This window comes from Phyllopteryx taeniolatus, chromosome 8 (genome assembly GCF_024500385.1).
Source record: "Phyllopteryx taeniolatus isolate TA_2022b chromosome 8, UOR_Ptae_1.2, whole genome shotgun sequence".
Taxonomy (NCBI): domain Eukaryota; kingdom Metazoa; phylum Chordata; class Actinopteri; order Syngnathiformes; family Syngnathidae; genus Phyllopteryx; species Phyllopteryx taeniolatus.
In genome coordinates, this window is record NC_084509.1 from 26,263,795 (window position 1) to 26,277,970 (window position 14,176).

The following is a 14,176-nucleotide window of genomic DNA, read 5'->3' on the forward strand; positions in this document are numbered from 1 at the left end:
GCACAAAACTTTCAGGCTTCTGCTGGAAAGGAAAAAAAAGATGTCAGGAAAAGCCTACTAGAACAGTTGAACTTTTGTGGTTGGTAATCAGAGGCACTTTGAATGGTGCCGGGTGTGTGCTCACTCCCATTTCACGAGTTTGAATTTCACTGGTTGATTCTGAACACAGCCACACCCCAGGTATGAGGGTGTGCACACTTTTGCAACCACAGTGTCTGTTTTTTTTTTTTTTTACTTCCCCTCTTAAAAACATTTGTTTTATACTGTAGGCCACATTAATGGTGGAAAACAATAAACAATTCATCTTAGGTCTCAGTTTTTTTTACATCCATTTTTATATCCACTACATGTATCATCAAATGTGTTTTATATTTATAGAGGTATGTAACTAACAAGAAAACGAGAGGTGCCGATGGGTGAAAAAAAAGCCATTGTGAAACTTTCACAAACGGTTCCAATACTTTTGGAGGGGAGTCTACATACGTAAATAAAAACAAACGGCAACTTTAATCAATTGACTTTATTGTATAAAAGAACAAAGTAGAAAATTCCAGTAGAAACTTTTTACAACAGTAAAAAACAAAACAACAACTGGATGAGTTCAGTTGATGGGCTGTTAACAATGTCGCCCAACGGGAAGCGATCGCGTCATTAGCAAATGCGCGGCTAGCTAACGTATCAAAGCAAAGTGGTTGTGGTAAACATGCTAAACGTCAACAAATGCTCGAAACAGAACAAAAGTCAAAAGTGCACTTTGAGAGCACATCCAGATTTCTTTGCGTGTCAATTCCTGCACGAGTTACGTCTTTCCATCAGGCTAATGTCGTCTGCTAATTTGCGGCTTCCCGTTTTGTCGCGCGCAGCAGGAATGTCCGAAACAAAATAAATTAAACAACATCATAGAAAACAAGACGAACCACAACAACAACAACAACAAAAAGCTACAAATATGCTACTGCAAAATAAATTATCTATCAAACAATCATTTTAAAATGTGGTGAAATACTTTGCTGGGACCCAAATCAAATTAGTTTTTTTTTTTTTTGCTTGAAATACATCTCAAATCCACTGGATTTATTTTCTAACCATCGTCGCAAAACTTTTTTGGGGGGGGAGGATCGGTAACGAGTATTTACATTCTCGAAAGTCACAAGATGGAGGACCAACATTGCGTGCGTGTGTGATTGGTCAATACAAAGGCACTGCATGTGTACAATGAAACCAAACAATTTCATGTGTGGGGGGGGGGAGGGAAGCTCATCTGTGGAAAAAAGCTAATTTAACAAAACTGGCTAGCCATTAGCTTTAGCATCAGGTGTGGAATTTCAACATTTTTGATTCCACTTTCACAGTTGACAAAATAAAAAAACAAAAACAAAAGCAAAAAACAGGCGGCAAGTGCCGTCCGCGGTCCAAACCAGCAGACGCACCGACACCTTGCACCCATCTCGTGCTTGCCGGGCCTACGCCATCCTGTAGAGGGCGCTGAGGGTCCGCGCCGCCAGGTTGAGGAAGCCTCGGCCAGCGTCGATCCAGTCTTGCCAGTGGGGGGCGTCGTGCTGGGGGGGAGACACACACAGCGTGTTAGCATGTTCGGCAGCTAACATGCTAACCGTATTAGCGACCCACTCGGAGGACCTGAAATGGAGACGACACAAAATTCCACAAGGCCAACACGTGTCCCAATAACACGCGTGTATCATCTGTGTGTGTATTATTTTGTGTCTATGATTTTTTTGTGCGCAGATGATTTTGTGTTTGTCCGATAAGTGCAACAATTAATCGATGAATCCACAACTTTTGATAATTGATTAACCATTCAGACATTGTTGGACTTAAAATCGTCTGCATCGTCTGATTTCAGCCTCTAAACAGTAAATATTCTCAGATTTCCGAAGTCCTTCATGAAAGAAGACTGATCTTCTTTTAAATGAGGCTAAATGGTTTTTGACCGAAAAAAGGTAACTGCTAGCATGCTCATGCTAATCTCGCTAATCGTTCAGCATTTTGCGGTCTCAAATTCTGTACACCAAATTTATACCATACACTCTGTACCAACACGTACACTTTAAGGATTGAAGTACATCACTTATAAATGAGAATAAAAAGCATGTTAATATTAAAAATAAAATAAATAATAATAATAATTATAATAGTGGGGGGGGGGGATTATTATTTGATTACTCGACTGGAATGGATTCTAAAATGAGTTAATAGTGACAACCCTAACACGAGGACGGTCAAAAATGTCTATAGAACACACACACACACGCACACACACTATCAGCCTTGAGCACGTAAACAAAGATGATGTCATCGCCTGCCTCCCTCAGACATGCAGCGTCTGTGCGTGCGCGTGTGTTTGAGGAGGGGGAGGTGTGAGAGCGTCTGTTGACAAGTCGTCACGCGAGGAGAAGGAGGAGCGGCGAGGAGACAAGGAAGACAGCGCACTACGTCAACGTTTGGTCTGAGCAAGCTGAGCTCATTCATAATAAAGTCAAGACCACACACACACACACACACACGTGTGGGATGTTGAGTTACTGATTACTGATTACAACGTCCACGTGCCAGCCTAAAAGTCACATGGATGCCAGTCACATGTATCCTACAATGACCTTTGAACCCTCACTCCATTTGTCAGCCGAACAAACGAGAATCACAGCATAATGTCACGCTATGATGTCACGTTGTGATGGGACACTATGATGTCATGAGGGATGTCACATCATGACGTCATGCTGTGACGTCATGATGAGATGTCCATGATGTCACACTATGATGTGACACGGTGACGTCATGCTATGGCGTGAAGCTGTGACGTCACTCTATGATGTCCCAACGCCACGCCCCGACGTTAGGCTAGGATGTCACATTACGTGATGTCAGAGGTCATGCAATGATGTCACTTCAACACGCTACGATTAGGGCCCGACAGATTTTTTTGGAGGTCGATTCTGATTTTTGGCAGAAAAATATTCCGATAACCGATTAATCGGCCGATTAATTTAGAACACTATATAATGAATGACATGACTTTTTTTTTTTTTTTTGGTCCCTTAACGCTTACAACAACAAAGATATGAACATTCGACTGCTTTCCAGTACTTTGTCCTTTAACACTTTTATACAACTGAGAAGCATTTTTTGATTTAGGCCATAAACGTAAGCAGTATAGAAGCAACATTATGAGTGAAGTTATTGGCAAAACATTATTTATGCGTGATGCGCTTTTGTGCAGTCTGGCTGTTTCTGTTTTATTCTGTATTTCCTGTATTGTTGTTTGTTTGAATGTCTTGGTCTTATTTTTTAACGCGTAAAAATGAATATCTTTTAACAAATTCAAATAGATTTTTAAAGAATTGCAAAAACTTGGACGATTTTTGCCGATTTGAAAAGGGCTAAAAATCATATTTTCCCCCCCAAAATAAAAACAAAAACCAAACAAAGATGTTGGCCATTTGAAAAGGGCTCAATACTATTTTCAAAAACATAAAATAACAAAAAAAAATTTGTATATATTATAAAATTAATTAATTTTGCTCATTTTAAAAGGGCTAATACTAATATTTTTTGAAAGTAAAATAACAAAAATGACAAAATTAAAGTAAATTAAAAATACAAATCTGGTCTATTTTTGCCAATTTGAAAAGGGCTAATGTCAGCCGACATCAATTAATCGGGCAGGGCCTAGCTATTACGTTATATAACGACGTTGCGACATTACGCAATGTTATCTTATGATGCAGGATGCATCATGGCGTCACGCCACGATCTTACCGCTCTCAGCACAGAGGAGTTCAGTTGATCGCCGATGGTCCTGAGTTGCCGGGCGACGCCCGCGGTGTCCACACGCCTCGCCTCCAGCGTTGCCTCGCGTCCGGGAAGCGGGCCGCCGCCGGCCGGGCGCCCGTCCCGTGGCGGCGCGTCCGGCAGGTGGGCGCGCCGACGGGTCGCCTCCCGACGTTGCCGCTGGTCTATGCAGGAAGGAGTCACAAACAGGAAGTTTGACTTTTTTGTTGTTGTTGTTGACTTATGACTTCTTTTCTTCTGCCTGGTTACCATGGAAATGGTCACCACGGTAACCTGGGCAGCTTTTGGGGCGGGAGGATTAGCAGAAGGAGACTAGACGGGAGAGAAACAAACAAAACAAAAAACAAAAAAAAACAGAAAGGGCTGTGGCTTGTTGCCAAGGCGACTGGAAGACGGCACGCTCTGTCTTGATTGGCAGTTGGAGCCGGGCGCTGCGCTCTGATTGGACGACTCCCCAACTAACTATTTCTCTACAGGGTGGGTCACACATAACTTACTTGATTGTCAAAGGTTATTAACACAGAATCTTATAAAACAAGGATTATAAAAATACATAAAGACATGAACAAAATACAGTAATGTTAAAAACAACATTCAGTCTTATTGAACCAAAATCCTCAAAATTTAGAGGTTTATTGAAAAATGTTACATCAGCATTTGAAATGGCGAAAATGATGAGAATTTTCTGTTAGTTTTTGCTCAAAATTGTTTTAAAAGACACCTGATGCACCAAAGACACTTATGAAGATTTTATTTTTTGTGTGTAAGCAATACAATAACAATAAATTAAGCATATTCAGAAATATGAGTAACTAGTGAGTCACCCTGTGGTATACAATATTCTCTGCAGACATCTTCCTGAATAAATTGTCAGTTATGTTTATTGGACAGAAAAGCACGTTAATGATAGTATTTTGCGAATTTTAATTGAGCGTTTGGGTAAGCGTGTGAGGTGGCAGGAAGAGCGGACCGCCGCCGCCGCTGCTGTAGGACAAGTCTCAACATGCCCAACAGCAGCGGGAGGGACGGCAGGAAAGCTGCAGGAAGTCCAAGGGGTGGGGGTGGGGGGCGGGGGCGGTCCCACACAGCAGCTGAGCCACCAACATGTCACTTCTTTACAAGGTGCACAAACTTCCCCCAAGTTTCCATTCAGGCCAAATCTTGCGATAAACACAAGACAACAGCCACTGGAATTCTACTTTTCCCAAAAGAAAATGTACATGGCATCGAAGGGAAAAAAAAAAAAAAAGGTCAGGAAAATATGGGTGGATAAAAACTAACATTATTTTTAATAATCTATTTTCATTAAAAATGAAATTAGAAAAACACATTGTTCCCATGAGTTTTTTTTTTTAGTGACGTTACTAAAAAAAAAACTGTACTAGTTTTAAAAATTATTCACAATTAAATTAGTAATTAAACATACTTTTTCCTCCTACATTGGTTCTTTTTATTTTAAAAATACTGAAAAGTAATTCGGAGTCAAAAGTAAATTGCATTAATTTTTTTTTGCAAAAAAGTACAAGCTACTAGAAAAATCGTAATTGTTTAAAATATGAAAGAGGTTTATTATTACTATTTTTAAAGACCTCATTTAGCAAAGACAGCATGAATAAGCTAGTTAAGGAGCAACAATTACAAATTAATATTCTAAAAAAATACTCTGACTGCATTCATGTCACAAGTTGCCTGATGTTTGTTTTTAATTGAGCCACTGTATATTATATAAAAAAAAAAAATAATAAAAAAAAAAAGAGAATAATAACAGCCTGCTGTAAGACATAAGGCAGAGACGGGTTTGCATTTTTCAGAACGCAGACGTCAACTTTTGTTTCCATCCGCACGTGCCAACGACATCATGCGCTCCACAAACTGGTCGGAGCACTTTTGGCTCGCACTTGCGTCAACAACGTACGCAAAACTACGTCAATGTGCGCCTCCGCGTGCCACGATACGGGCACGAACTCGTGTTTCTTACGTGGGGCGGACGAGGCGCGGAAAAGCAGCCGCCACAACGACAATTAAAACAATTAGCACCTCGCTTGTCATTGGCAACCATCGGGCGCACCGTATTAAAAGGTGCAGTCTCTGTTACGGGGTCTATTTCTGTATTTAACACATACACAAGACACACCGCAGGCGTGGTAAAACATACGCTAGCTTAAAACATACACTAGCATGCATGCACGCTAAAACGATGCTTTGAAAAAGGCAGCGGGAGCAAAACTGAGTTCGGTTGTACTTTATTAAGTATTTAACAATGTCGTCGCGTTATTTTTTGATCCATCCATCAAAGTCTTTATCTTCTGTATCCGAAAATGAACAACTGGGCGAGTTCTCCTTCTAACGCGCCGGGTTCCCTCTCGTCATTGTCGGAGTCAGTCTCGTTGCCCCCCCCCGCGGGGGGCTGTTCGGCAACGATGCCGGCTTTCGCGAAAGCTCGGACAACGGTCAACGCGGATCCCTTAGCCCTGCCATCCACAATCCATTCACATATGGCGGCGTAACTCGCCCGCTGTTGCCTCACCAGTCTTAGTTGCACTTGGTTTTTCACAACGGCTGTGAGATGGGCGCGCATGGAGTCACAGATCAACAGGGACAGTGACGCGTGGGGAAAAACATCCGGTCTCTTTACGTACACCGCTCTCTCATTTTCTCCTGGTCCATCCAGCCCTTTTGATTGGCCTTAACGATGACTTCGGCTGGAAACTTTTTTTTAGGCAGCGTCTTCCTCTTAAAAATCACCATAGGTGGCAGTTTCTGTCCGTTACCATGGCAACCAAGCACAACAGCAAAAGCCGACTTCTCGTGCCCCGTTGTGCGTATCGCAACCGCGGTGGTCCCCTTCTTCTCGACTGTGTGGATGTCGAAAGTGAGCGGCACCTCGTCCACGTTGGTGATGTGGTCTGTCCGGATGTGTTTGTCGGCAATCTTTTTACTGCAATAGGAGCGGAAGATGGCTACCTTTTCCTTGTAATCCGCCAGATGTTGCTGCGCCACGGTCGTCCTTGCCCGGACGGGTAGATGGCGCCGTTTCATAAAACGAAAGCACCAAGACGGACCTCCATGAAAATGTTCGATTTCCATTTCTTCTGCAAGCGTTATTGCCCTCAGTCGAATGGTGACCGTAGAGACCCTTCTCCGGGCTGTTCTTTGCTCATTAATCCATTGCTTCATCTTCTTGACTTGGCGAAGCTCGTTTTCCTGCTTCCTCCACTTGCCAACCATGGATTGGTTGATCTTGAATTCTCTCGCGGCTGCTCGATTCCCATGTTCCTCCGCGTAACTGACAGCTTGCCGTTTAAACTGTGCTTCGTAAGCGGCATTTTCGGGGGTCCTTAGCCAAACCGATGTTGTTTGCACATACCGGCGCTACGTACCTAATGGGGACGCCCCGCATTATAAGGCGCCCCGTCCATTTTGGAGAAAATTGAAGACTTTTAAGTGCGCTTTATGGTCGTGATAATACGGTAAGTCCAGAAATGAATAATGGCAATCATCCAGCCACGTGAATCCCTTCTTTTCTACCGTGCTGGTCTTTTACCGGTAGCATGTCTTTTGTTTTGTTTTTGTTTTCGGATGGGGGGTACACAATGACATCAGCGACAAGAAAGACCCAAAAAGCTCAACAGTGGGTTTTTTTGGGGGGTGGGGGGGGGGGGGGGCGGATTTGCGACATCTCAAGAGTATTTTCCCACGGCTACAAACATTAGCGCCGGTTGCGTCTCGCTGCTAACGTGCGGTGCGCGTCAACCTAACTTGACAGTATTAGTAAACAAAAACGTCGACAGTATTGACGCCACATGATTGGTTCGGCGCGGAGCGACTCACATTATTATTGGCTATTCGTATTGTCTGTCGGAAGATGGACGTAAAAGTTATTTTGAGATACGCTTGATTTAACGTTTTATTACGGCGGCGTCATAGGCCCTAAAGCCCGAGACGCCCACGGAGCACGCCAGCTCGTCGTCGGTGGCCACGCCGAGCGTTATTCAGAAACGCGCAAGCCGGCTGCGGTTTTTACTTGCGCCAGCCCGACATCCTCTGTGCATGCGCATTACGCACACACACGCAGTGACCTTAAAATCCGATATAGCCCACAGCTATGGGCATACTTACAATTATATTTTGGACTACTCCTGCAGTCGTAGCGTACCGAAGTGTTGCTATTTAACATTTTCACTTCCACAACGACGACGGTGACTCCAATCTTTTAGTATTTTACGTAAGCATCAATGTGTGCACTTTTGGAGCACATTATCCTGTCAATATTCGAGATTCTACCTGATTGTTCTCCCGAGATGGCGCCCCGCTGGCCGGGTGGCGAAGGCGGTGGCGTGGGCAGATTGGCTTGTTCCTGGCGGTTCTGCTGCCCGTTCTGGTGGTGATTGTTGGGCGAGGAGTGCAAGAAGGAGCGGCAGGCGCCGGGGTGCCGGTGGGGCAGGGGGCCGCTCGCCCCTCCGGCGGCCTCGCCCACATTCTCCAAGGTCGCTGCACGTGCCATCTCGCCGCTAGTCTGGAAAAAAATAAAATGGAAATAAATAATTTTGACTATTAAATTGGTTAGTAACCACATGACTACACTAAACATCATACATTGTTATATTTCTGACTGCTTTTCTACTTGATTGCAAACTTTTATGTCTACTTTTTTTTACTTTAAAGTCCAAATATTTCTTTGAAAACAGGTATTTTTTCCACAGCTTGACTAGTGTTTAAATACACTATATCAATATACTTTAAACAAAACCAAATGAACCAAAAATGCCGAAATAGATTTAAAAAAATAATTATTTTACAAATCAAATGTTGAAAAAGTGTTACTTTGAAACACACAACAACAAAATTGATTTAAAGCATTCAAACAGCAAAAGAAAATATTTAAAAAAAAAATTGAATTTTCAGGGTTTTTTGTAAAAAAAATAAATAAATACAAATGTTCTAAATACCACTTGATGCGCCATAAAATGTAAAATTACATCACATTTGCATCTTGAAATTATTATAACTAAAAATATACTTTAAATATTGCCATTGTAATTATTTTTGTTAAATTAAAATATATGTATTTCTAATTTTAAAAGATTTTGTGTGAAACTCGGTACACGAAAGAATCACTGCCCAAGTGATCAGTTTAGTTGTATTTAACTTTGAAGTTCAATAGAATTGCATTGAATCTTTAATAACAAATTACACTTAACTTTTACATGCAATACATTTTAATTGAATCATTATCCAAGTACTTTTCCCCCCTATATATTTTTTTTGTTTTGTTTTTCTACATTTAAACGCAGTGTTCAAAATGTTACAGTGGCTTACAATAACATTAAACAGACTTTTTTTTTTGGGGGGGGGGGGGGGGGCTTCTGTCTCGTTTTTTATTTTTACTACTACTACGCCGATGTCTTGATTTTGATCGAAGTATTTGTTTTAAGATGCTTGTCGCCGTAAAAGGTTTAAGAACAGCTGACTTAGCCGATTGAAGGATTTTAAGTGTGCCCGAAAATGCGGAGAATATTTCCTCGCAACTTTTTTCTTTTCGAGCAGCATGCCCTCGATCCCAGCTTGACCTACATTTCCCCTCCTCGGTCGCCAGGGGGCAGCACGCCCCATTTTTCGGATTTCACACTGTTTGTAAACATAACGCACGAGAGACCGTTTTATTGGTCAAGAATTGAGTTTAAAACAAAACACACACGCACTCGGTCCACTCCGTATATCAACATAGAGAAAAATTTACCGCAACATTTTCGCGTGGGGTTAACTTGAATGGAGGTAAAACGCCGCTGCAGTGCTAGTTAGTAGCCTGGCGAGCTTGTTAACCTAGGGCTAGTTTGGCGGTGTCCGTCATTTGGTGACGTCGGGTGGCGGCCACCATTTTGCCATCTTGCCTTACCGGTAGGTGATGTGTCTCCGTGTTGGCCGGTGGACGGAGGCGCAAACCCGGGGCCGCTGCGAAAAAAAGTGTCATGCGCTCGGTTGGAGAGTTTCACTTCATGTCAGGCGAGCTCGCTCGCTGACTTTTGGCTCCGGTTGTCGCGGTTTTGTCGAAGATTGTTACGAGTCCATTCGCGCGGCCGCTACCGACGAGTGCTTGACATGTTTGGCCCGCCGTTTTTTTTTTTTTTTTTTTTTTTTTCCCGACTCTTTGCCGCCGGGCGGGTTCCCTCGGTTTTATAGGATCATGCAACATCCGGGAAGGAGTTTCAAAATAAAGGTTTGACTTGACCGACGCGCCATGCGAACAACAAAATGTGATTTTTAACAGTTTCGTTTTACGTGCATGCCATTTGTGAATCTAAAATATTGTAGGAAATGGAGTGTATGAAAAAAAAAAATAATAATAGAAAAATAAAAAAAAAAGTTTTTTCAGTTCAATTTTCAATAATTTCATACAGTTTCTTCAAGTCAAATTTGTTTTGGGGAATTTAGGTACTGTGTAGAATAATTGATATTTGTAAAACTTAAAAAAAATCACCAAACAAAATCCTATATTATGTAAATATATATATATTTTTTTTTAAACTGACATACAAAGTACAATTAGAACCACACTGTGAAGACTGTTGTATATTTAATAAAATAAAAATGTGTATTTTTTAAGAAAAAAAGTAGTATATTTTCAAGATATAAAGTCATTTGTTTTGGAGAGTAAAACACTAACGTTACGAGAACGAATATGCAACTTTTTATCCAAAAAATATGCAACTTTAATCTAAAAATATATGTCTTTATATATATGACAGTGCCATGCACATGTTTTAATGCTCAAACTATTGTTGTGTTCCCCCAAACTCCATCAAAATAATTGCATTTGATCAATCATAACACGTTCACGTGGTTTTGTGTCTTTCTCAACGTTACAGCGCGTCCACGTGTTGTGCTTTTACTTCGGCACAGCCCCGACTTGACTTCCGGTGTGCGTCCCCCCCCCCCCCCCCCTCTCCAGTCGACAACAAGTGCTGACATGCTCCCTGACGCCAGCTGCTGTCTCCGCCCCCTCCTCGCTTGCACACCTCCTTCACATCCTTTTTCCACTTTTTCTTTTTATTTACTCACACGTGCGTGTCACTAGCTCAACTCCTTGCATGCAAAGTGTCACTGTCATCAAAACGCGGCCTGCAGGAACTTGCATGTTAACAGTTGCTTTCCTCTTCGGCATGTAAACAAACCTGCACGCATGCTGAGCTTTGACCCCCAACCCGGCCGGCTTTCCCCTCCACTTGCAAACAACGAGTCAGCCAATGAGTGTCAGGTTTCTCCGCGTTGTGCTGCACTTGCTCGGCATATGTAGCAATAATCAGCGCTTTTACGTCAGGGCTTGAGGCCCAATCGAAGGCCGTAAGACGGTGCGAAAACAGGTGTCGTGCCACGTCACTTAGTCGAATCGGGAATCCCCGGACGCACACGCCCGCTACACGCACACACGTGTCCGAATGCCCGCAGTCGGCCTCATGCTAGTCAGCTAATAGCGTTGTTTTCTGGACCATTGTATTTATCTGAGAAGACAAAGGCGTTCATGTTTGTGCTGCATTTCCAGGAACTTTTTCTTTTTGGGTACTTCCGGAACCATCCCAGAGGTTCCGGGACCTTTCAAAAGTACTACCTGGAAACTAGCATCGTCTTCTATAGGCCTAAATTTAGTTTCTGCAGTTGACCACAAGCGTTTACCTTGGAAGTAGGAACTGTTGTGTGTTGGGACCGTTTAGCTTGCGTTGCAATTGTCTAAGTTGTGTTCTGGAGTCCCACAAGTGCCAGAAATAAAAGTTTGTGACAACACTGCTTTAAGAAGGCTCAACGCTGCAGATGCCACACCCCGAAGTTTCTTGGAACTCTCAAAAGTACTCCCCCCCCCCCACCAACTTCTTTTGAATTACCCCGGTATTAAATTTGGACACGAGAGCCTAAATATTGCAAATTCTTGGGTAAAAAAATTCCTGAAGCTGAAATGTGCGCGGCGATAAAAGGCCATAAGTGGCCTTTTAAAACAGAGAAGAAAAAAAAAAAAGCTTTATTGTCATGTTCATCTTTCATTGTTAGTGGTCTGCAATACTGCAAGTGCTAGTGTCACATTGCAGATGCCAATATTTACATTTTGCAATTATTAAGGTGACTGCATCTCAGGAACTAATCAGCGAAGCGCAAAATACAGTAATAATAAAATACATAGATCCATAGCTTTATCCCCAGCCTGCTTTTTTATTGATTTATGTATTTTTTTTTAATGTTTACACTGTAGTGACACATGGCAGGAAAAAGCCATATCACTTGGAGTAGTAGTAGTAGTAGCAGAAGTGTTTACAGTGACATCACCGCATAGCATTAGCATCACAAATGACTCGTGACACCCCCGCCGTGACGACCTTTGACCCCGCTCCCATTGTCTACCCCAGCTGCAGGGCAGAGAGGGAAGAAGGGGGGTGGGTTTTTGTCTAATCATCTGGAAAAGATCCCCCCCTACCTCCTCCTCCTCACCATCCATGTTCTCGGGATGCTGAATTGGGGTTTGAGGGGGCGGAGCTTCAGTCAGGTACATGTCTGGGCAAATGTCCTCTGCCAGCGTTTCACACAAATAAACAAGATTATGGGTCGGTAGTGCTTTACTCTGCGTTGTGCACCAAAATAAATATTGTTCAAAATAAACAGACCGAAAAAAATATATAAGCATGGACCCTGTTAAACACAGTTGGGGAGTAACTAATTACAACCCCAATTCCAATGAAGTTGGGACGTTGTGTTAAACGTAAATAAAAACAGAATACAATGATTTGCAAATCACGTTCAACCTATATTTAATTGAATAGACTACAAAGACAAGATATTTAATGTTCAAACTGATCAACTTGATTGTTTTTAGCAAATAATCATGAACTTGGAATTTTATGGCTGCAACACGTTCCCAAAAAGCTGGGACAGGGTCATGTTTACCACTGTGTTACATCACCTTTTCTTTTAACAACATTCAATAAACGTTTGGGAACTGAGGACACTAATTGTTGAAGCTTTGTAAGTGGAATTCTTTCCCATTCTTGCTCGATGTACAGCTTCAGCTGTTCAACAGTCCGAGGTCTCCGTTGTCGTCTTTTACGCTTCATAATGCATAATTCATTTTCAATAGGAGACAGGTCTGGACTGCAGGCAGGCCAGTCTAGTACCCGCACTCTTTTACTACGAAGCCACGCTGTTGTAACACGTGCAGAATGTGGTTTGGCATTGTCTTGCTGAAATAAGCAGGGGCGTCCGTAAAAAAGACGTTGCTTGGATGGCAGCATATGTTTCTCCAAAACCTGTATGTACCTTTCAGCATGAATGGTGCCTTCACAGATGTGTAAGTTACCCATGCCATTGGCACTAACACAGCCCCATACCATCACAGATGCTGACTTTTGAACTTTGCGTCCATAACAGTCCGGATGGTTCTTTTCCTCTTTGGCCCGGAGGACACGACGTCCACAATTTCCCAAAACAATTTGAAATGTGGACTCGTCAGACCACAGAACACTTTTCCACTTTGCGTCGGTCCATCTTAGATGAGCTCGAGCCCAGAGAAGCCGGCGGCGTTTCTGGGTGTTGTTGATAAATGGCTTTTGCTTTGCATAGTAGAGTTTCAATTTGCACTTATGGATGTAGCACTGTACTGTATTTACTGACATTGGTTTTCTGAAGTGTTCCTGAGCCCATGTGGCGGTATCCTTTACACATCGATGTCAGTTTTTGATGCAGTGTCGCCTGAGGGATCGAAGGTCATGAGCATTCAATGTTGGTTTTCGGCCTTGCCGCTTACATGCAGATTCTCTGAACCTTTTGATGATATTATGGACCATAGATGATGAAATCTCTAAATTCCTTCCAATTGTTCGTTGAGGAACATTCTCCTTAAAGTGTTTGACTATTTTCTCACGCACTTGTTCACAAAGAGGAGAACCTCTCCCCATCTTTGCTTGTGAATGACTGAGCAATTCAGGGAAGCTCCTTTTCCAGCCAATCATGGCACCCACCTGTTCCCAATGAGCCTGCTCACCTGTGGGATGTTCCAAACAGGTGTTTGATGAGCATTCCTCCCCTTTCTCAGTCTTTTTTGCCACCTGTCCCAGCTTTTTGGGAACGTGTTGCAGCCATAAAATTCCAAGTTCATGATTATTTGCTAAAAACAATCAAGTTGATCGGTTTGAACATTAAATTTCTTGTTTTTGTAGTGTATTCAATTAAATATAGGTTGGCCAAGATTTGCAAATCATTGTATTCTGTTTTTAAAAAAGGCTTTCTCTGTAGCCCCTTTCATGCTGCCTGTAAAAGCCAGGTCACTGCCCTGTAAAAATGGCACCAACACGGAATATGAAGACAAAGTGAATCCAGCAATTTT

At 42.4% G+C, this 14,176-nt stretch overlaps 1 protein-coding gene across 1 annotated transcript; it reads right to left on the bottom strand.

Annotated features, from left to right (window-relative positions):
- Positions 1-502: 502 nt before the first annotated feature.
- Positions 503-9,956, bottom strand: bbc3 (BCL2 binding component 3). The gene is made up of 4 exons (XM_061782674.1): positions 9,710-9,956; positions 8,098-8,329; positions 3,781-3,977; positions 503-1,559 (listed from the first exon to the last, which is right to left on the bottom strand). The coding sequence occupies exons 1-4, from the start codon at positions 9,782-9,784 to the stop codon at positions 1,464-1,466; spliced, it is 600 nt and encodes a 199-aa protein (XP_061638658.1). The 5' UTR covers positions 9,785-9,956; the 3' UTR covers positions 503-1,463.
- Positions 9,957-14,176: the final 4,220 nt, after the last annotated feature.

Coding starts and splice junctions, on each gene's coding strand:
- bbc3 (XM_061782674.1), bottom strand. CDS start 9,784: ATGACACTTTTTTTCGCAGCGGCCCCGGGTTTGCGCCTCCGTCCACCG. Junction 8,330..9,709: donor CGGAGACACATCACCTACCG/GTAAGGCAAGAT, acceptor ATTTTTTTCCAG/ACTAGCGGCGAGATGGCACG. Junction 1,560..3,780: donor ACTCCTCTGTGCTGAGAGCG/GTAAGATCGTGG, acceptor TCTCCCCCCCAG/CACGACGCCCCCCACTGGCA.